The 21,261-nt window shown below is 37.8% G+C and overlaps 1 protein-coding gene across 9 annotated transcripts in view; it reads left to right on the plus strand.

Moving 5' to 3' along the window:
* sox5 (SRY-box transcription factor 5) overlaps positions 1-21,261 on the plus strand; it is a 524,923-nt gene that overhangs the window by 378,207 nt on the left and 125,455 nt on the right. For all 9 annotated transcript variants that reach the window (XM_060903479.1, XM_060903480.1, XM_060903483.1 and 6 more), the window contains 2 exons: positions 1,175-1,358; positions 19,091-19,298. In XM_060903479.1, coding sequence (XP_060759462.1) covers positions 1,175-1,358; positions 19,091-19,298 — 392 coding nt within the window. The remainder of the gene's footprint in view (positions 1-1,174; positions 1,359-19,090; positions 19,299-21,261) is intronic.

Consider the following 21,261-nt stretch of genomic DNA (forward strand, 5'->3'; position numbering starts at 1 on the left):
AACAAGCAGATCGAAGCCCCTCACATCGAGATGATTTCTTTTATATTCTCAGGATCATGGTAGCACTCGCCTCCAAGGCTGAAGAATGTCTCTGAAAGCACTTAGGAGATGCTGTCAACCAGATGAAATCCCATTACTGCAGCATATTCATTTTCTCACCGAGAGAGAGAGAGAGAGAGAGAGAGAGAGAGAAAGCAAGAGTTCAGTCAATAAATGCCTTTTTTTTTCCTCTCAAGCTATCACAAAAGTGGCTCGTCTCACAGTTGTCTCTAGTAATATCAGCAGATGCGTCCTATCAGCTCACACACACACACACACACACACACACACACACACACACACACACACACACACACACTTCCCTCTGCAGCAGCACCGCTGTCAGTAAATGTTCCTCTAAGGTCGGTGTGTGTGTGTGTGTGTGTGTGTGTGTGTGTGTGAAGGTAAAACAGCAGCGAAACTCAAAAACAAACTGTTTTCACTCACACAACCTGCCATTTACAAACATAGTTGGAACAAAATAAGTGAAATAAGTGTGATAAAATACAACGAGGCAAATCTGCATCTGAGAGCAACGACAAACTGTCACTCAGCTCGCACGCGTGGCTCGGAGTTTACTCAGACGTGACTCTTAATGATCTAAAGAAAGCTTGGAGAATGTTTTTCATCACAGAGAAGCTTGTTTTTAAAATACTGACAAATGAAAATATTTCAAGAATTATCTTCACTGTTTTTATTTATTCATTCATTTATTTAAATTATATAGATATCACATGAAGTCCAGAAATAAAATAAATAAACAAACAAATAAATAAATGTGATTAATGTCATTAATGGTGAAATAATGATCAAAATAATGAGTCTCATGAAAAATAATACAATCATGACATTTTAAAATAAAAAAAAACAGAAAAGTTCAGAATAAATATGAGGTATTTGTAAGAAAAGCACTTTAATATTTGATGCATTTATATTTACAAACACATTTAATACAGTTGTTGAGTCAGAGCTTGGACCCCTAAAGTAGACTCATCAGAGACCAAACAAACGGCTTACATATCCATGACGACAACGATGATGACGATGTCTCTCCACCACATCTCATTCTCTCTCTCTCTCTCTCTCTCTCTCTCTCTCTTCCTGTCCATCTCGTTTTTCAATCTTTTTTTTCCAGGATGTCTTCCAAGCGACCAGCCTCTCCATATGGGGGAACAGATGGAGAGATAGTCATGGCAACGAGCAGACAGCGATTGGACGATGATGAGGTTGACGGACATGCTGTCATTCACCTGCCCCTGAGCTCATACTGCAGCTCGCCGCGCGCCCCGGACAGCCCACCCACACTACACAGCAGCACGGTAAGCCCCGCCTCCTTCCTCTCCAAGCACTGGGTCAATCACATTGACTCCTCCCTCTCCACACTCCTCCGCAAACTCCACCCACATGTGGAAGCATCAAGTTTGAAATGTAATAATAGAAATAAAACCAGTTGGGTTCTGGATTAGAGACAGAGACACGCAGAAAACTTTTAATGAAGGAGCTGAGAAAATGTTTCACTTAAAGAAGCTGAAGAACATTTTTTTGAAGAGGGGAGCAATTTTAATTGAATAATTTCTGTTAAAGTTTTTGTCGCAAAATCTAATCTAATCTAATCTAATCTAATCTAATCTAATCTAATCTAATCTAAACTCTTGCCATGTTTTTGTTCCCAAAACACTAAATATTATTCATGGTGAATATTTTTGAACTAATATATCTAATTTCCATCAAAATAAGAAGTTGTAAAAAAATTAATTAATAATAATAATAATATTTAATTAGTTAATTAAATTCTTAAATAATTTCATAATATTATTTGACATCAGAGCTGTGTGAGATGACAGAAATATATCATGATACATGCTGTGAAACAATGTCCAAAGGTGTTACATCACCCAGCTCTAATGTAGAATAATAAAACTAAATTATTTGAGAATTTAGTTTTTAAAATTTAAGCATCTGGGGGTTTTTTTGGGGGGGGGGTTGTTTGTTTGTTTTTTACAATTCCTTAAATTGGTGCAAATAAGATCCTTATGAAAAAATATGTACTGTGATTAAGGTTTTTTTTTTGTAACAACAACAGCAACATTTTTTAAACTTTTCAAAGTCAGCCATTTTGTAGATATTGTAGACATAAGATTTATTTATTTATTTATTTGTTTATTTGTTTGCCTTTAAAACATTTAGGTTTTGTAACTGCCCAAGTGGGGTGGCACGGTGGTGTAGTGGTTAGCGCTGTCGCCTCACAGCAAGAAGGTCCTGGGTTCGAGCCCTGTGGCCGGCGAGGGCCTTTCTGTGCGGAGTTTGCATGTTCTCCCCGTGTCCACGTGGGTTTCCTCCGGGTGCTCCGGTTTCCCCCACAGTCCAAAGACATGCAGGTTAGGTTAACTGGTGACTCTAAATTGAGCGTAGGTGTGAATGTGAGTGTGAATGGTTGTCTGTGTCTATGTGTCAGCCCTGTGATGACCTGGCGACTTGTCCAGGGTGTACCCCGCCTTTCGCCCGTAGTCAGCTGGGATAGGCTCCAGCTCGCCTGCGACCCTGTAGATCAGGATAAAGCGGCTACAGATAATGGATGGATGGAACTGCCAAAATGTTCACAAAAGTAAATAAATAAATACAATTTTTACGTCTGCAATATTTACAAAAAAAAAAGCTGATTTTAAAAAGTTTAAAAATCTAATCAATTCTAATCATTTTAAGAATTTTTTTTAAGATTTAAAAAAATTATTTTACAGTTGTATTGTCCAAAAAAGTAAATATTTTTAAGGTTCTGTACAAAATCAGATCAGCTATTTCCAGCTTCAATATCTCAGAAAAGTGTATTTACCATGTAATCTGTATTATATTGTCATGTTTCATAAATACATTATACATTATACATTATTATATACTAGAGTATATGATATTATTATATTACCTTATATTATTGTACAACACTAAAGTCATGAAGTGTTTGATTCTTCCTAAACCACAGCAATTTATCAACAATTACCATTCTATTTTTAGTTATGATTAAATGCACTGTATCCTTTTATCCATTTATAGTTATATTTAATACATTTATATATTTTGGAAGCTAAATAATTCTACATCTCCACCACAATCCTGACTTTAACTTCACAAACCAAAATGTGAGTCTTTGAATAAAAAATACTTAATAATAATAATAATAATAAGAAGAAGAAGAAGAAACTTAAAAAAAGAAGAAAGGGTAAAAGTGTTAGAAGTTTTGAGTTTGACTCTTTAAGTAAAAGCAGCCAAAAGGTCAAACACACTTTCCTGCCACTACATACACACACGTGCACGCACGCGCACACACACACACACACACACACACACACACACACACACACACACACACTAAATTACACTCATGGTGGTTGTGTGACAGTGCCAGTCAGACAGACCGACAGTGAGACAGTAAGACAAACAGACAGACCAACAGTAAGACAGTAAGAGAGACAGACAGACAGACAGACAGACAGACAGTGTGACAGACAGACAGTGGGCCAGATTGACAGACAGAGAGACAGACAGAGCTGTTGGATTTGGTTAAAATGACTCATTGTGGCTGACATGTTGTGTTATTGGAGTGTGTGTGTGTGTGTGTGTGTGTGTGTGTACAGTAGACTGTATGTGTATGTTTGTGTACAGTAGACTGAGGTGTGTGTGTGTGTACAGTAGAGTGTGTGTGTGTGTGTACAGTAGAGTGTGTGTGTGTACGGTAGAGTGTGTGTGTGTGTGTGTGTGTGTGTGTGTGTGTGTGTGTGTGTGTGTGTGTGTGCTGTAGTGCAGTGAGTGTGTGCTGGAGGAGTGTAATGGTGATGTAATTCAGTAATTAGCGCAGTGATTATGGCCTCGGCTTCACTCCAACACTCTCGCTACAAAGTTCACAAAGTTCACGCTACGCTGTACGCCCCACATGCTGCTACATCACTCTGCAGGACTCCACCCCCTTTCTCAACACTGTGTGCAGGACTGGATCTCACACCACCACCAAGTGGGTGGAGCTACAGGTGGAGGCTGAACCAGCAGTCATAAAAACACATTATTATTACCATTATTGTCTTTTGGATCCATCTGTGCCCTGGCCCGCTATTTTATTTCATTTTCTGTGAGCCTGACATGAGCAAGTGCATGATGAGAAAGCGGGGGGGGGTTAGTGTGTGTGTTGACTCTAAGACAGACTCAGTCACGGTGATTTGTGCAGTGCAGTAATACAGAAGTGTAAAGAAAAAGAAAAACTGAAATGACTCGGTGAAGTGGTGAGAAGTGTGTGTGAGAAGATTAGCCACTTTATCTGGTCACGCTAAATTAACAGGACGTGTGTGTGTGTGTGTGTGTGTGTGTGTGTGTGTGTGTGTGTGTGTGTGTCCCAAAACTCCAATGCTGCTGACCTCTTCACCTTCATTGAGTGAGTTCAAGCAAAACAGAAGATGAGTGTGTTTAGCGTGTTCAGCATGTACATGTCAGCATTAATCACCATGTCATTTGCTCTAGTCTGTCTCCAGGTGTGTAAGGAACGAACAAAAAATGACCAACAAACACCCTGAGAGGAGTTTTAATAAAACACACAAACAGAAGAGAGAAACCTTATGACATAACAGAGACACATCCATCCATCCATCCATCCATCCATCCATCATCTCGACGGGTGGTGGATGAGCCACACCCCCAAGCACCGCCCACATGTACCACCCATGAGAGAGACAGAGACAGACTAAACAGCATTCCTTGTTAGTGTGAACACAGGGTTATTGTGTCACATAGTTTCCTGTGATAAGATATAGTCTGTGTTTGTCAGTAAATACAGCAAAACTGTGTGTGTGTGTGTGTGTGTGTGTGTGTGTGTGTGTGTGTGTGTGCGCAAGTGTAAGTGTTTAATCGTGTTGCTTTGGTTTACAAGAAAATATTGACTCGTTTAACTTCACTTTCTTTCCAGTAGAAGTTTTCATATTGCTTTTCGCCTCACTGTAACCTCCTCTTCCTCGTCATTTTAATCACTTGGTAGATTCATTATTACAGCTGTGATTAATATCACTCGGCTCTTCAGCCTCAGAAAAACAAGCTTCCTCTTTGTGTTAAAGCTCGTCAAGCGGATGCAGCATCTGCGACTGTCATTCACATCCGTGTCCTTTAACAGCTATTTATCCACCGTTTCCTATTGGAAGATTACAGGAACACAAATTTATTAATATTAACCCTTAACTCTTATTAATATGAATGTTATTATTCATGTCAAGCTGTAACATTTTGTTTTTAGTATTCTTGCAAGGATTTTTTTTTCTTTAAGACAATGACAAAAGCCCAACCCTTTATGAATATTAAATCATTTAATTATACTATTAATACAATCCTCAGAGACTTTGTCAGAAGTCGAGCAGAAATAAGAAAATTTAAAGCTTGAAATTTGTAAAATAATTCATTCTAAAAATCAGAAATAGTCGCAGTAATCTTACAAACATTTTACTGTAATTTTGTATGACAATAATTACAAATCATTTGGGTTATGTTTAATATATATATATATATATATATATATATATATATATATATATATATATATATTTTTTTTTTTTTTTTAAGTAAAGATGTCTGAGCAGCTGAAAGGATTCTTGAATATCATCAAATTTACTCATGAATTTCCTATTTCTGTATAAAATAACATTAAACCTTTCATAATAGACTACCATTCAACCTATTTCTATTTCCGGACATTTTACTCAGTTCAAGCTTCACATTTTCATACAAAGTCTATTGGCTGATTTTGAAACTGATTTATTTTCTATAGAAAGAAGTGAAATAATGTGTGAAGATGATATGATACAAACATTTCAAGGTTGAAATGAAAAAAGTATGAAAATAGGTTTATAAAACTTTAAATTACAAAGATTCAACTTATAACTTTGATTTTATGAATTAATTTTACCTCAAAATATAATGATAGGTGAGATGAAATTACTTAAAGTTTTGAGATTGTGTATAAAGAAAGTAGTAGATGGCCGTGTCGATACCTGGATGTGTTTTGTAGGTAATTTTAAGGAATTTTATAATTACGCTTTAAAGTACAATGAGTTCAAAATCAATTTTATAAATTTAATATAAAATTCAATCAATCAATTTTATAAATTACCTGATAATCCTCACGTATTTCTACTATCATAGCTTTAAGTACTTGTTTTTTTATTTCTTATTACTTACTTAACATGTGCTTACTTTAATCTTATAACAGGAAACATGACATAAACTCAGCTACATTTAAGATATTTTTATTTGATAAGTCATTTATTTTCTTCTTCTTCTTCTTCTTCTTCTTCTTCTTCTTCTTCTTCTTCTTCGTTTTACATTCAGTTAATAATAACTGACACCATATCCAGTAAAGATATCCTGAATCTTACATCTGAGAAATGTAAAATTATTTCAAATGTCTCATTATGAGATAACAAATATTAGGAGATGAAGCCTGTTCAAAAACATTTACACATTCAGGCTGTTGTCTTGAACTCATCATGATCCACCAAGAGAATAAGACAATTTCAAGCTTGAATGAAATGGAAAAAAAAATCTAAAAAAACAAAAAATAAAAAGCTTACAAACCTATCTATTTCAAGACTAGTTTGTGTTTAAAGAAAAGTCTTTTAAAGAGATTTAGTATAAATACACAGGTGATTATAGTAAATCGTGAGCTCTGACTGGTCGAGAGATTCAGACTGTTTCTCGATAATTACCTCGAGCGACTCGGCAAACTGGCGTCTGATCGCTTCGTCACCATAAGTGAGGAAGAATTACAGATGATGAAAGAAAATGCTGTTCCTAAAAGCACTAAAGATGCTCTGATGTTTGATTTAAAATGATTCAAAGGGAAGGTGGGGTTGTGATTTATTTTATCGATTTCAAAACAAAGTATTTTATGTGACTCGGTGTAGATCAGTGACACAAGTCTGCACTGCAAAGTTATTATACATGAAGATTTTGAAGTTTGAAATAAATAATTTTTTAACAGAATTTTTTTTTAAATAATCACCTTTGTATTTATACTAAAACAATTATCCACCTCAGACTCAGTGAATATTAGTGAATAATTGTTAATTATGACCCCTTCGGAGACAAAAAAAATGCTATGGAACTTCATGTGTACATTTGTACACATTATGTCTGAATGGGATAAGTTGAATTTGCTGATATTGAAGATATTTAAGACAGAATGAAAGAAATACAGACAAACAGAGAGACTGAGATATTCAGTGAGTATATTCTAGACATATTTAACAGTTATTCCATGAAATCGAGTCGTAAATGAGCTGATGGCACTATAATTCATGTACGGTGAGACTGAGTGGAATAACCGTTTTATTCTCTCCACATTCACTGGATTTTGAGAAACAGAGCATTTTTATTTTTTGCAAATGCTATAAATAAACTTTTATACTTTTTTGTGTAAAAAAAACTTTATACAAAACGTCCAACAAATCATTTCCGCTTAGAATGTAAACAAACCGGAGAAATGACAGGAGCAATTTGTGAAAAATGTGATAATAATAATTCTTGAAAAAAAAGATATGTTCTTACCATCAAATACTTTTATTCCATATTTTGTTACTTTTTTGTATTTTTTGGGGTTTGTTTTCAAGTAGAGTTTTTATTTCATCCTCAGTTGGTTCAGCAACACGCACCGCCATTTTGTTTTTCTTTACTCACGGTATATGAGCTGATATCCTCGTAGTAGAGTAGCCAATCAGAATGTGCGATTGCTCATATCCAGGGAATGTGGAGAGAATAATTACAGATTGAAGCTGTTGTCTTGAACTCACCATTATCCGCCAAGAGAATAAAACAATTTCAAGCTTGAATGAAATGAGGAAAAAAATATTTTTAAAAAAAGTTTATGAATCTTCTATCTCTTTAAAGACTGTCTAGAAAAAAGAGAAATAATAGTTGAGTTTGCTGATATCTGACATTCAAGATATTTGTACTTGAATAAAATATTTGTCACATCATGTGCTCAGAATTGTGATTGGATACACAGAGATATCTGGATGCTCATGCACTAACATTCACTCCATTACATTTACTTACAGACAAATAATCAACCATGAGAATGTTGAACAGTGAAGTTATTTTCTCATAACAGCAAGACCTGAAGTGTTACAGCACAGGAATTCATCTTTGATTACGAATTTTAATTGATTAATGAACACCATCCATTATCCGTAGCCACTTATCCTGTGCAGGGTTGTGGGCTGGATCCTATCCCAGCTGACTACAGGCGAAAGGCGGGGTTCACCCTGGACAAGTCGCCAGGTCATCACAGGGCTGACACATAGACACAGACAACCATTCACACTCACATTCACACCTACGCTCAATTTAGAGTCACCAGTTAACCTAACCTGCATGTCTTTGGACTGTGGGGGAAACCGGAGCACCCGGAGGAAACCCACGCGGACACGGGGAGAACATGCAAACTCCGCACAGAAAGGCCCTCGCCAGCCCCGGGGCTCAAACCCAGGACCTTCTTGCTGTGAGGCGACAGTGATGACCACTACACCACCGTGCCACCTCTTATTAATTAACACAATGTTATAAATTTTATCCATTTATAGCTACATCTGTGCGAATGCTGTACAGCGAGTTCCTCTTCTCACGTATGTTACAGCAGCTATAAACAATCATTTCTCTTTTTCAAAGAGGCAAAAAAAAGCAACAACAATGCAGAAGCGTAAACTCCTGTCCTGAAGATGTCAGAAACAGTAAAATGTTCCAGATTTAACTCTGGAGACTCGGGTTAGTGATTAGATGTTTTCTTTCAATCTTTTGTTTGTTGTTAGTGAAGCGTCCTCCTTACATCCCTGTGTACTGTATGAGCTGTTACTATAGAAACAGTAATGTATTAGAACGAGCATGTTAATATAAACCTGCGCTTTGCAGCTGCACTACTGTAGAAAATGAATCAACTCTTTTTCAACCAATCAGAATCCACAATTCAGTTCAGCACTACAGTTTAATATTGAATTATCACTGTGGCTTGAATGTGATCCTGTGGAAGAAATCACACACAAGTAGTTTTTTTTTCACTAAATAATTTCTTACTCTGGAAAGTAATTCAGATTACTTTTATTTCTCCTGAAGTTAGTATTATATTATACAGACACGAGTGTTTTAGCGGGAAATACGCCACTGGTATTTTTCATCCGAGCTCCATCCGGGACACTGAGAACCAAAACTGAGACATAAATCTCTATCTGCCACTCGTGAGGAAATCGATGAAATGTTTTGATAAATTTGGGGACTTTTTGTTTATGAATGTGTCGATATAATAAAAAGAAAAATCACACGTTGGCTTGAAGATCTGAAGTTTATCTTCTTGTGTTGAAAAACTCACATTTTTCAGACGAAATCCATCACGGATCTGAGTGACAGATTTAAATAATATTATCTGGCTTTTTTTGTGGGATATCAGATATATTCCATTCAGTGAGCATGATACTGAACGAGTCGAAGACGAGTAGCTGAATGGAATATATCTGATAGACCACGAAAAAAAAGCCAGCCAATATTATTATTATTATTATTATTATTATTATTATACATTCCTCTCGGGTGTTCAATGCATCTTTCTCTTTCAAAATTCTCTCAAAATATTCTGTATTTAATGAAGCAAACCTGGTAGCCATGTTTGTTTACAAATTGTCACAGTTGCTCACTAGTGCAGAACATTTACGTCACCGACATGTGATGTCATGTAGTCTTGACAACCGTGCAATATCGTAAACCATATTCAACGCTCATTCTCCATTGGGTAGAGTGATATAATACACGTAAGATAAGCGATATGCTAACAATATTGCATGCTATCAAACTGAATGAATGAAACCCGCTAGAAGGGAATAGAACATGTTTTTATTCCATCGGAAAAGTGTCCTGTATGGATAATAATTCCCGATATTTCACTCCGATGATGTCACTCCCAGTGTTTTCCCGCTGACTCGACACGCGTTGTCAAAATGGTAAACCGGTTCAAAATTAAAATTCTTTGATTAACTTGTTTTTTGTTTTTGTTTTGGATGTGTCCAAATAATATAAAGAACATTAACAGTGGTGTGAAGATTTGAAGTTTATTACGCCACCGTGTAATATCCTCTGGATATACAGCACTGTGCAAAATCTTAGACCCCCCCTATTTTTTTCATACAAACTTTGTTATAGATTTCTATTTTATGACTTCTACATTATCGAGTCGGTACAAAAACATTTTAGAGTCCAAACTTTTTGTTTTCCAGCACAAAATTAAATGTTACAGAAAAAAAAAGTTTGTATCTGAGCAGCATATTCCATAAGAGCGCACTTTTCAGATGAAAAAAGAAAGCATAATGAAGGCTGCTGGGTTTTGGTGTAAAATGAAGAAGTGAGTGTGACAGTCAAAGTGTCCAGAAGAACTGTGGCTGGTTCTGTAAGATGCTCAGGAAAACCTACAGATCATTTCCACATAAAACTGCACTCACTGGAGCTCAGACGGAGATTTTTTTAAAGTAAAGGGTCGTCTCACACCAAATACTGACTTTATTTCATTTATTACGGCTCACTGATTACTGTTTATAGTATTTTTTCATGTTGAAACATTTCATTTCATTATTTTTAAGCTGTTTTTAGTCGACAGCATTTCTTTACGTGAGCCTCAGACTTTTGCACAGAACTGTGTGTTTGAAGCAGAAATGTGCCGGATATATAAATGTTTTGAAAGATAAATCGTAAGTGTCTCATCTCATCATCTGTAGCCGCTTTATCCTGTTCTACAGGGTCGCAGGCGAGCTGGATCCTATCCCAGCTGACTACGGGTGAAAGGCGGGGTTCACCCTGGACAAGTCGCCAGGTCATCACAGGGCTGACACATAGACACAGACAACCATTCACACTCACATTCACACCTACGCTCAATTTAGAGTCACCAGTTAACCTAACCTGCATGTCTTTGGACTGTGGGGGAAACCGGAGCACCCGGAGGAAACCCACGCGGACACGGGGAGAACATGCAAACTCCACACAGAAAGGCCCTCGCCGGCCACGGGGCTCGAACCCAGACCTTTTTGCTGTGAGGCGACAGCGCTAACCACTACACCACCATGCCGCCCAATCGTAAGTGTATTGATTTTAAAGAATATTTTGTTGCAGCTCCTACGCATTACTGTATTTTAAAATCCACAGCTCCTGGAGGTGAAGGAGTTAATGAATGAATGAATGAATTCATTCATTCATTCATTGTGTAACCTTTAATTTGTCTCTTAACTCAGCTTGAATATTCAAGCCTTAAATCTGTAGGGTGTATGAGAGAGAGAGAGAGAGGGAGGGAGGGAGGGATGGTGGCATCTGTGCTGGCTAACGGGGGTAAAAAGGAAAAAACAGAAAAACAGCATTTTATTATTTTTTTTCTTGCTTTTCTTGGCAAGAGTTGAAATGTGTTTAAAATGTGCTCCTGTCACAGATGAGCTTAAGAAGACAAAAGTTGTTTTAATTCCGTCTCCTTGCTGAAGCGGTACAGGGACGAGTGAGGAGGCAGACTGCAGGCTAGGAGACACTTTTGCACTTTGTTTCAGGCGTCGCGCGAGAATTGACATCTGCATGACTAAAACTAGAACCGCCCACATCGCACAGGCTCATGGCACATCATAAATACATATAAAACTCACACACACACACACACACACACATTTTCACATTTGGTGAAAAATACAAGCATTTATATGCACAGACACACAAACACACACATACACATACATTAATTGACTCATGCATGCTAATACCGATAAAACGAGATTTAAAACAAAACAAAACAAAAAAGGGGGATATTTCTGTATTTTTTTGGGTCAGACTTTACCAAAATATCATGTGTGCATTTAGTGGATTACAGAGAAAAGGAATCAGAGTAACAACGTCTTCTTTGCTTGGGTGCTTTCAACAGGATTAAATACTCAGGGGAGAAATAAATAAATAAATAAATAAATACTCAAGGTTGACCCTTCATCTGTCCGAGTCTTAGTGTCACTCCGGATAGAAACCCCTTCTCTTTTTTTATTTTTAAATGTGTTGTTTCTAAGAGGTGTGTGTGTGTGTGTGTGTGTGTGTGTGTGTAGAGAAGGCAGGTTTTAAGAAGGATGTGGATTAGATAGATTGGATGTGACAGGTGTGACCGGATGTTTAAGATGCGTGACACAGTAAATGTAGACAGAGTCACAAGCTGAGCTGTGAGTGCCTTCTATTCACACACACACACACACACACACACACACACACACACACACACACACACAGAGTCGCTCTTTCTCTTCAAACTCTTTAAGACCCGTCTCTCTCTTTATGGTCATCAGACTTCATGTCAGAATTTTTTTAATCCCTGTTTGAACAGTTTAACTGAAGGATCAGATGAGAGGGTGTAAATAGAGCTGCAGTCACACATCTGAGCCCGTGTGTGTGTGTGTGTGTGTGTGTGTGTGTATTGTGTGAAAGCTTTTGACAGGCGAATCAGACATTATGGTTAAAGATCAGACATGTGAAGCTCTCATATCTGAAGTCTGTTCGCACCTAAATCACATCGTCATCAGATCACAGAATTAATAATTTTGTGATTTTTAAAAAAAAATGCTTTTTATTTAAATCTGAACAAGTTACAGAGGTTTATGAACAATGACTGATGTAACACAAGTGGATCAGACCTCTGTCCACCAGCGAGCTTCTGTTTTATCCTGAGAGCTGAGCAGCTTATCAGGAAGATGAACTCTGTGGAATTTATGCAAAGCTTGAATTATTTTTTTATAATAATAAATTTAAACATTAAAATGTAAATATGATAGATCTAATAAACACTGAGTGATGCTTATGACTCACAGACATTTAAATGTATAACAAAGGCCTTGGGTCTGCTATTGATCTTTTATTGAACAGGGTTCTTTAAGGGTTCCCAAAAAGGTTCTATTCTGAAATCTTGCAATAGGGACTCAGTGTGTTGTAGGGTTTGAGGCGCAACCTTGAAGGGCTCCTCAAAAAGTACAAAGAAACTTTAAGGGTCCTTCACAAAGGACAAAGAAGCTTTTAGTGTTCCTTAAAAAGGACAAATATACTTTAATGGTTCCTCAAAAACAACAAAAAATACAGTGTGCTTGAAAGTTTGTGAACCCTTTAGAATTTTCTATATTTCTGCATAAATATGACCTAAAACATCATCAGATTTTCACACAAGTCCTAAAAGTAGATAAAGAGAACCCAGTTAAACAAATGAGACAAAAATATTATACTTGGTCATTTATTTATTGAGGAAAATGATCCAATATTACATATCTGTGAGTGGCAAAAGTATGTGAACCTCTAGGATTAGCAGTTAATTTGAAGGTGAAATTAGAGTCAGGTGTTTTCAATCAATGGGATGACAATCAGGTGTGAGTGGGCACCCTGTTTTATTTAAAGAACAGGGATCTATCAAAGTCTGATCTTCACAACACATGTTTGTGGAAGTGTATCATGGCACGAACAAAGGAGATTTCTGAGGACCTCAGAAAAAGCGTTGTTGATGCTCATCAGGCTGGAAAAGGTTACAAAACCATCTCTAAAGAGTTTGGACTCCACCAATCCACAGTCAGACAGATTGTGTACAAATGGAGGAAATTCAAGACCATTGTTACCCTCCCCAGGAGTGGGAGACCAACAAAGATCACTCCAAGAGCAAGGCGTGTAATAGTCGGTGAGGTCACAAAGGATCCCAGGGTAACTTCTAAGCAACTGAAGGCCTCTCTCACATTGGCTAATGTTAAGGTTCATAAGTCCACCATCAGGAGAACACTGAACAACAATGGTGTGCATGGCAGGGCTGCAAGGAGAAAGTCGCTGCTCTCCAAAAAGAACATTGCTGCTCATCTGCAGTTTGCTAAAGATCACATGGACAAGCCAGAAGGCTATTGGAAAAATGTTTTGTGAATGGATGAGACCAAAATAGAACTTTTTGGTTTAAATGAGAAGTGTTATGTTTGGAGAAAGGAAAACACTGCATTACAGCATAAGAACCTTATCCCATCTGTGAAACATGGTGGTGGTAGTATCATGGTTTGGGCCCATTTTGCTGCATCTGGGCCAGGACGGCTTGCCATCAGTGATGGAACAATGAATTCTGAATTATACCAGCAAATTCTAAAGGGAAATGTCAGGACATCTGTCCATGAACTGAATCTCAAGAGAAGGTGGGTCATGCAGCAAGACAACGACCCTAAGCACACAAGTCGTTCTACCAAAGAATGGTTAAAGAAGAATAAAGTTAATGTTTTGGAATGGCCAAGTCAAAGTCCTGACCTTAATCCAATGGAAATGTTGTGGAAGGACCTGAAGCGAGCAGTTCATGTGAGGAAACCCACCAACATCCCAGAGTTGAAGCTGTTCTGTACGGAGGAACGGGCTAAAATTCCTCCAAGCCGGTGTGCAGGACTGATCAACAGTTACCGCAAACGTTTAGTTGCAGTTATTGCTGCACAAGGGGGTCACACCAGATACTGAAAGCAAAGGTTCACATACTTTTGCCACTCACAGATATGTAATAGTGGATCATTTTCCTCAATAAATAAATGACCAAGTATAATATTTTTGTCTCATTTGTTTAACTGGGTTCTCTTTATCTACTTTTAGGACTTGTGTGAAAATCTGATGATGTTTTAGGTCATATTTATGCAGAAATATAGAAAATTCTAAAGGGTTCACAAACTTTCAAACACCACTGTATTTCAGGGTTCCTCAAGAACAGGGGTCACCAAACTTTTTTCTCTGGGGGCCACACTGTCATTCCTGACTGTGATGGGGGGCCGGGGTCGGGTCAGCTATATAACAGAATTGTATGACCCAGACAAATATGACCACCAGCAGGCCTCATTGTGTAGTAGAGATTACTAGCCTGGCACAGCCATCCCCACTACTATATCCCCACCACTATATCCACACTACTAGATCAACACTTAATTCCTGGCACATATTTGTTTATCTTTACTAGTGGTTTGCAAAAGTAGTAATCGAGTCTTCACACTTGGTTTAAATTTGAAATACCACAGATATTCCATTTATTTATTTTCTAATAAAAATAACATCAAAGCTGATAAGGTAAGAAACATCTGCCTAGTTGAGGTGATTGACACTGGCAAAGGTGAGTGGAAAATTATAAATTGTAGGTAGGCCTGTTGATATTATTAATAATAATAATTGTGTGCAGCACTTAATAAAGGTCAAATAAATAGGCCTATAAAATAAATACATTTTAAAAAACAGTGAAATTATAATATGAGCAGTAGCTCAATAGATCACAGCAGTTGTGCTGTGTCCTGCACGTCATTGCTCTCATCCATGGCCAAAGCAAAAAACTCGAATTCTGACGCTTTCTCATTCAGCTGGTCATACACGTTGTCCCCCAAATCTTCGGTTCGCCTGGTCGTAGTAGGTGCGGAGAGACTCACCGCGTTGAGCGCATCCTTCTTGTCGGGACACACCTCCTCGTCCACAGCAAGCATGCATACTTTAACAAAGTCCCCATCAGTAAACGGCTTTCCATGGGGAGCTAGTAGGTGAGCTACCTTATAGCGAGCTTGGACAGCAGCCTGGTTGATCTGGGTTTGGCGAAGGAATACATTCTGTTGTGCAGCCAGTCCGCATTTCATCCTCCGAATCCTGTCTTCTCTTGTTTGCCCTCGCAAACTAGCATACTCTTCGTGGCGGGTTTCGTAGTGACGACGCAGATTATATTCTTTGAAAACCGACACACTTTCTTTACATACAAGATAAACTGCACGGTCCTTACACTGAACGAAAAAATAATCCGTGGTCCACTGTTGTTTAAAAACTCTGCACTCTCTGTCAGCTTTTCGCTTACCGCTAGCCATTTTACTGTCCTGAACACTGACAGTTCTCTGCGCGTGCGCTGCCTGTCACTGCTTGATCGCGAGCATATGACGAAAATTCAGAAAATATGAATAGTTCATTTTATAACTAAATATCAATTTTAATTGATAAAATCAACAAAATACAAGATGCAGACGTTATTATTTGTCAAAAAGCAATTTAAAAAAAAATAGGCCATGACCACTTTTGGGGATTGCCTCATAGGGCTGGTTCAAGTGGTGGGGGGCAGAGGGGCTGGGGGGCCGGTCAAAGGGGGGTGGCGGGCCGGAGTCGGCCCGCGGGCTGTAGTTTGGTGACCCCTGCTCAAGAAGGACAAAGTACATTTAATGGTTCCTCAAAAAGGGCAAAGTATCTTTAAGGGTTCCTCAAAAAAGGACACACTAAGAAGAACCTATAAATGTTCTTTAAAAAGGCCAAATAAGAACGTATAATGGTTCTAAATTTGCTCAGGGTATTGAGAATATCTGATAGATAGATAGATAGATAGATAGATAGATAGATAGATAGATAGATAAGAAATACGACAGTTTATCTATAGGATATGGTTCATATGGATTTATATAAGTCTTTGTATGAGTTTGTATAAAGAACACTTTCTACACTATAAAGTTTGGAGCTCACTGAGGGTGGTGAGTTCAGGTCTCAGGGCTGATGATAAGAGAAAGTCTGTTTTGGTTCTGATGCTACTTTTGAATGTGTTCATGTTCACTATGTTTCCAAGAAGATTCCTCATTAACTATGGAACATTCAAATTTCCTAAAGGCTGATTTTCAGGATTCATGAGTTCGCTTCTCAGTGTAGCATAGCACAGTTAGCTCTTGATGCCAAGTATAAAGCCAAATTGTAGTAAAATTAGTCTTTTTTTCTTGCAATTTGTTGACATTTCTGAGGTAAATGTTGATATTTCTGACTCATCTGTACCATTTCCACTGATTTTCCACCTTCGTGTTTATACAGTAGAAAATGATTGAATGGCTGTGTGTGTGAGCTAGCTAAACCATTCTCCTCAGATATTAGCTAGCTTCACGCACTGTGTCAGTGTTTCTCAGTTGTCTAGCAACAGTCTACACAAACTTTAACCACAGAGAAAAGGTTTGAATACCCCTGACGTACGCAAAGGAGAAGACATTTACATGTAGAATTCGCACATTACTTTCCTCAGAGCTGTATTTGTCTGGGACTTTTTTAAAATATATATAAATAATTCCTCAGTGTCTGAGTCATGAAAATAACCTGCTTACTGCATTAATCTTTATTTGTTTATTTTGGTATCTTTGTAAATAATGTCTTGGGGTATAAAAGTCCAGCAGGAAGAATTACTGACGCTAATTTTAGGGCAGACTTACGCAACCCAACTGTGGAACTGGCTTCAGTCCACAGCTTTAAGTTAATCATTATATGCCACGTCAACTTTAATTTAAAAAAAAAAAAAGTCTGTGGCAGATGAACTGCATATATAAAACAGGGAGAGGGCCGTTTTTAATTAAATAATAATAATAATAACTCATAAAAAGGACAAATAACCTGTAAGCGATCCTTAAAAAGGAGAAGGGTTCCTTAAAAAGCCAACAAAGAATCTTTAAGAGTTCCTCAAAAATTACAAAGAACCTTTAAGGGTTCCTCATAAAGGAAAAACTAACAAGAACCTCTAAGGGTTCTTTAGCCCGAAATAATAATAATAATAATAATAATAATAATAATAATAATATAGCACTGTGGTAAAACACCTTCTTGTGTGTGTGTGTGTGCGCGTGTATATATTCCCTTTTTTAGCTTTTTTTTTTTGAAGTGTACCCCTTGCAGTGTAACGTCCTGTCCAACACTGACTCTCTCGCATGTGGCTCTAAAGCCAGCCTTTCCCTGAGATGGGATTAAACCATTGTCTAATTCGCTGGAGCCGTTGTCCGTCATGGTGCGGCAGATAATAGAAGCTGATTAGCCAAAGATTAACTCTAGTTATTGGATAAGGACTATTGAGCCTGTGCACAAATACCTTCTGTAGTCCTTCTGTAATTAAATTGCACAAAGGAGTTCCGGTAAGCTGGCTCAAAACCAGGTACCAAGTGTGCAAATGGGCGCATATGTGTGTGTGTGTGTGTGTGTGCAGGTGTGTGCAGGTGTGTGTGTGCAGGTGTGTGAGGGTCTATATGCATGAATGTCATGTCTTATACCATTCTGGATTCTGATTGGTCAGAAGGTGTTGATTTAATTTTCTGTGACAAATGACATGTTTTTAGGCCTATTAATATTATTGTTTCTATGGAAACACCTCATTCATAGGGCCTTGTACAACTCATGGGGGGTTAAGCCACGGAATCCAAGGCTAATAATAAATGGATTTTAAAAAAGTGTGACTATTTAAACATGAGAAAAATGTGTCATCGGTGAAGATGGTGAAGTTTCACTTGAGGAAGGAGTCTCCAGTGTCAGAGCGTCATAATGGTTGATGTTTAACAACATTGAACTGTAATTTTAAATGGATAAAAAGTACATTCTTGAGAATGTGTCTTTCTTCACTCAACAAAACGTTGTACATTTTGACAAATTGCGATGGTGTTTAAGAGGAATCAAACACTTGAGGGTATGCTGTTATGGGAAAATAATCAACTTCAGGATGGTAGAGTAATAGTGACACAGTGACACCGTAGCGTCACCCCGCCCCAGCGTCAATTATTTTCCTGTAACAATAACAGCACTTCATCACATATCACTCTGTACTGAGAGGATTCGATTTTATCTCTGCTTATATAACTCATGCAATGTTGAACTAACAGCAGGTTATGTGATAAGCACAAAGATAAAAAGAAAAGTGGAACAATGTAAAGCTAACGAACATTAAAATAAATTACAAATACATTTTTAAAAATCATATAAATTACTGAGATCATTCATTCATTGTGTTCTTGTGTAGAAAATTCATTCGTTAATACCAATCAAGCCAAATATATATATATATATATATATATATATATATATATATATATATAATTTTTTGTGATAAAATGGTAATAAATGAGCAGGTTAATGGGTACCAAATAGAAGATTAGTGTTAATAAGACTTGATTTAAGAGTTTCAGTGTTTTTGAAGTGATGACCGATAAATAATTTCCTTTCGGTCTGTTTGTCTCAGGAGCAGGAGAGCAGTAAAGGCCTGGCCCTGAGCCCATACCCTCAGCACAACTCTTCTACCTCACCCAGTAAACAGCAGCAGCAGGACGAGGGCTTGGGTTCAGTCACGGCTCTGGGAACGCCGGAGAGGCGTAAAGGCAGTCTGGCCGACGTGGTGGACACGCTGAAGCAGCGCAAGATGGAAGAGCTGATCAAAAGCGAGCCTGAGGGTGAGTTCACTTACACCCTTTCACAAGCTTGTACAATATGGTCATGAAGACATGGGTCATCTTATCCACCTGCTACCTCGCTAGATGTCATCTCCAAGCTACAGCACTTGTTAGAAATACACCCCCCCCCCCCCCCCCCCCGTATGTGTTTATCACCCGTTTTTCCTCCTCATCAGTCTCCTAAATGTCAGTAATGAGGTGAGGTATGGTGCTGATAAAATCAGGCCTTTCCTTATGCATCAGCTGTTTAAAGCCACTGCATATTCATTACAAGTTGATTGTTTTCGAGGACGACAGGGCAGGTGTGTGTGTGTGTGTGTGTGTGTGTGTGTATGTGTTCAGGTGTCATTGTGTATTGTTCCTCTCTAATTAGAAGATTTTTTTTTTCTGAATAATCAGAAGGTACAGGTGTAGCACTCATCCACTGTTCTGATATTTACATACAACAGAGCTCAGGTCTTTGCACTTCCTGGACACAAAGATAAAAATAAAGTCATTTCCATTTCCAGCTCAAAGCAGCTAACCAGCAGTGCTTTTCGAGGTACATTTTTACTAACAATTACCTTTCAGTTTCTGAGGGTTACAGTTTCTCATTTGTTAGTCCCAGGGGCAAAGGCTTCACTTTTTGTTCTCTCACTGACCCACTGTAAAATTGTGGTAAAACAATCATGGAAAAATTTTATGAGGTTAAACTATACGGGTATGTGGTAAAACTGCCTGAGGTATAAAACTGAGTTAAATTTGTTTGAGCTAAACTGTGGGAGGTAAAACTGTGAGGTAAAATTTTGTGTGAGGTAAAATGTTGAGAAGTAAAACTGTGAGGTAAATCTGTGAGAGGTAAATCCATATGAGGTGAAAATGTGTTCATGGTAAAAAAAAATGTGAGGCAAAACTGTGAGCTAAAACATGTGTGAGGTAAAAATGTCAGGTAAAATTGTGTGGTACCATTTTGAGAAGTAGAACTTTATGGTAAACTGTGTGAGATAAATTTGCTAGGCAAGTTTGTGTAAGGTAAAACTGTCTGAGGCAAAATTGTGAGGGGAAAACTAACTGAGGTAAATTTGCTTGGCAAATCTGTGTAAGGTAAAACCAGGTAAGGTAGAACTGTGTCTGAGGTAAAACTATGAGGAAAAAACTGTGAGGTAAAACATGTGAGGTACAATGTCAGGTAACGTGTGTGGTACAATTTTGAGAAGTAGAACTCTGCAGTAAAACTGTGAGGTAAAACCATGTGAGGTAAACTTGACAGGCAAATCCATGTAAGGTAAAACCATGTGAGGTAAAACTGTGTGAGGTAAATTTGCTATGCAAATCTCCATGAGGTAAAACTGCATGAGGTGCAATGTTGAGAAGTAAAACAGTGAGGTAAATCTGTGAGAGGTTAAACCGTATGAGATGAACATTTGTCCATGGCAAAAACAAAATATGAGGCAAAACTGTGTGAGGTAAAATTGCCAGGCAAATCCATGTAAGGTAAAACCAGGCGCGCAGCTTGTGAACAGGCAAGGCAGGCAACTGCTTGGGCCCCCCTGGCCCAGGGCCCCCCTGAGAGTCGGGGCCCGAGGGCTTATTTATTTTGTTTTTTATTGTTTTTATTGTTCTTTCCCATTGTATTTTCACATTTGGAATTTAAAAAACTTTGGTTTCATACATTTTTCGTTGGTCTCAGATTATTTATAACATATTGGTGATGAACACTGGTCAGAAGGGCCCCCTGGAAATTTTTGCTTGGGGCCACAACAGACTCTAGAATCGCCTCTGTGTAAAACTATGTGAGATAGAACTGTGTCTGAGGTAAAACTGTGAGGTAAACCTGTGTGAGGAAAAATTGTGATGCAAATCTGTGTGAGGTAAAACTGTGAGGTAGATATACAGTAGTAAGTTTACTTTATACTTTAGTTGTGAATTTTTGTTTCTTTATGTTGTTCAGTTAAGGTTGTAACTTTGTGTTGTTTTTATTTAC

Source organism: Neoarius graeffei, chromosome 21 (assembly GCF_027579695.1).
Source record: "Neoarius graeffei isolate fNeoGra1 chromosome 21, fNeoGra1.pri, whole genome shotgun sequence".
In the NCBI taxonomy this organism is placed as follows: Eukaryota; Metazoa; Chordata; class Actinopteri; order Siluriformes; family Ariidae; genus Neoarius; species Neoarius graeffei.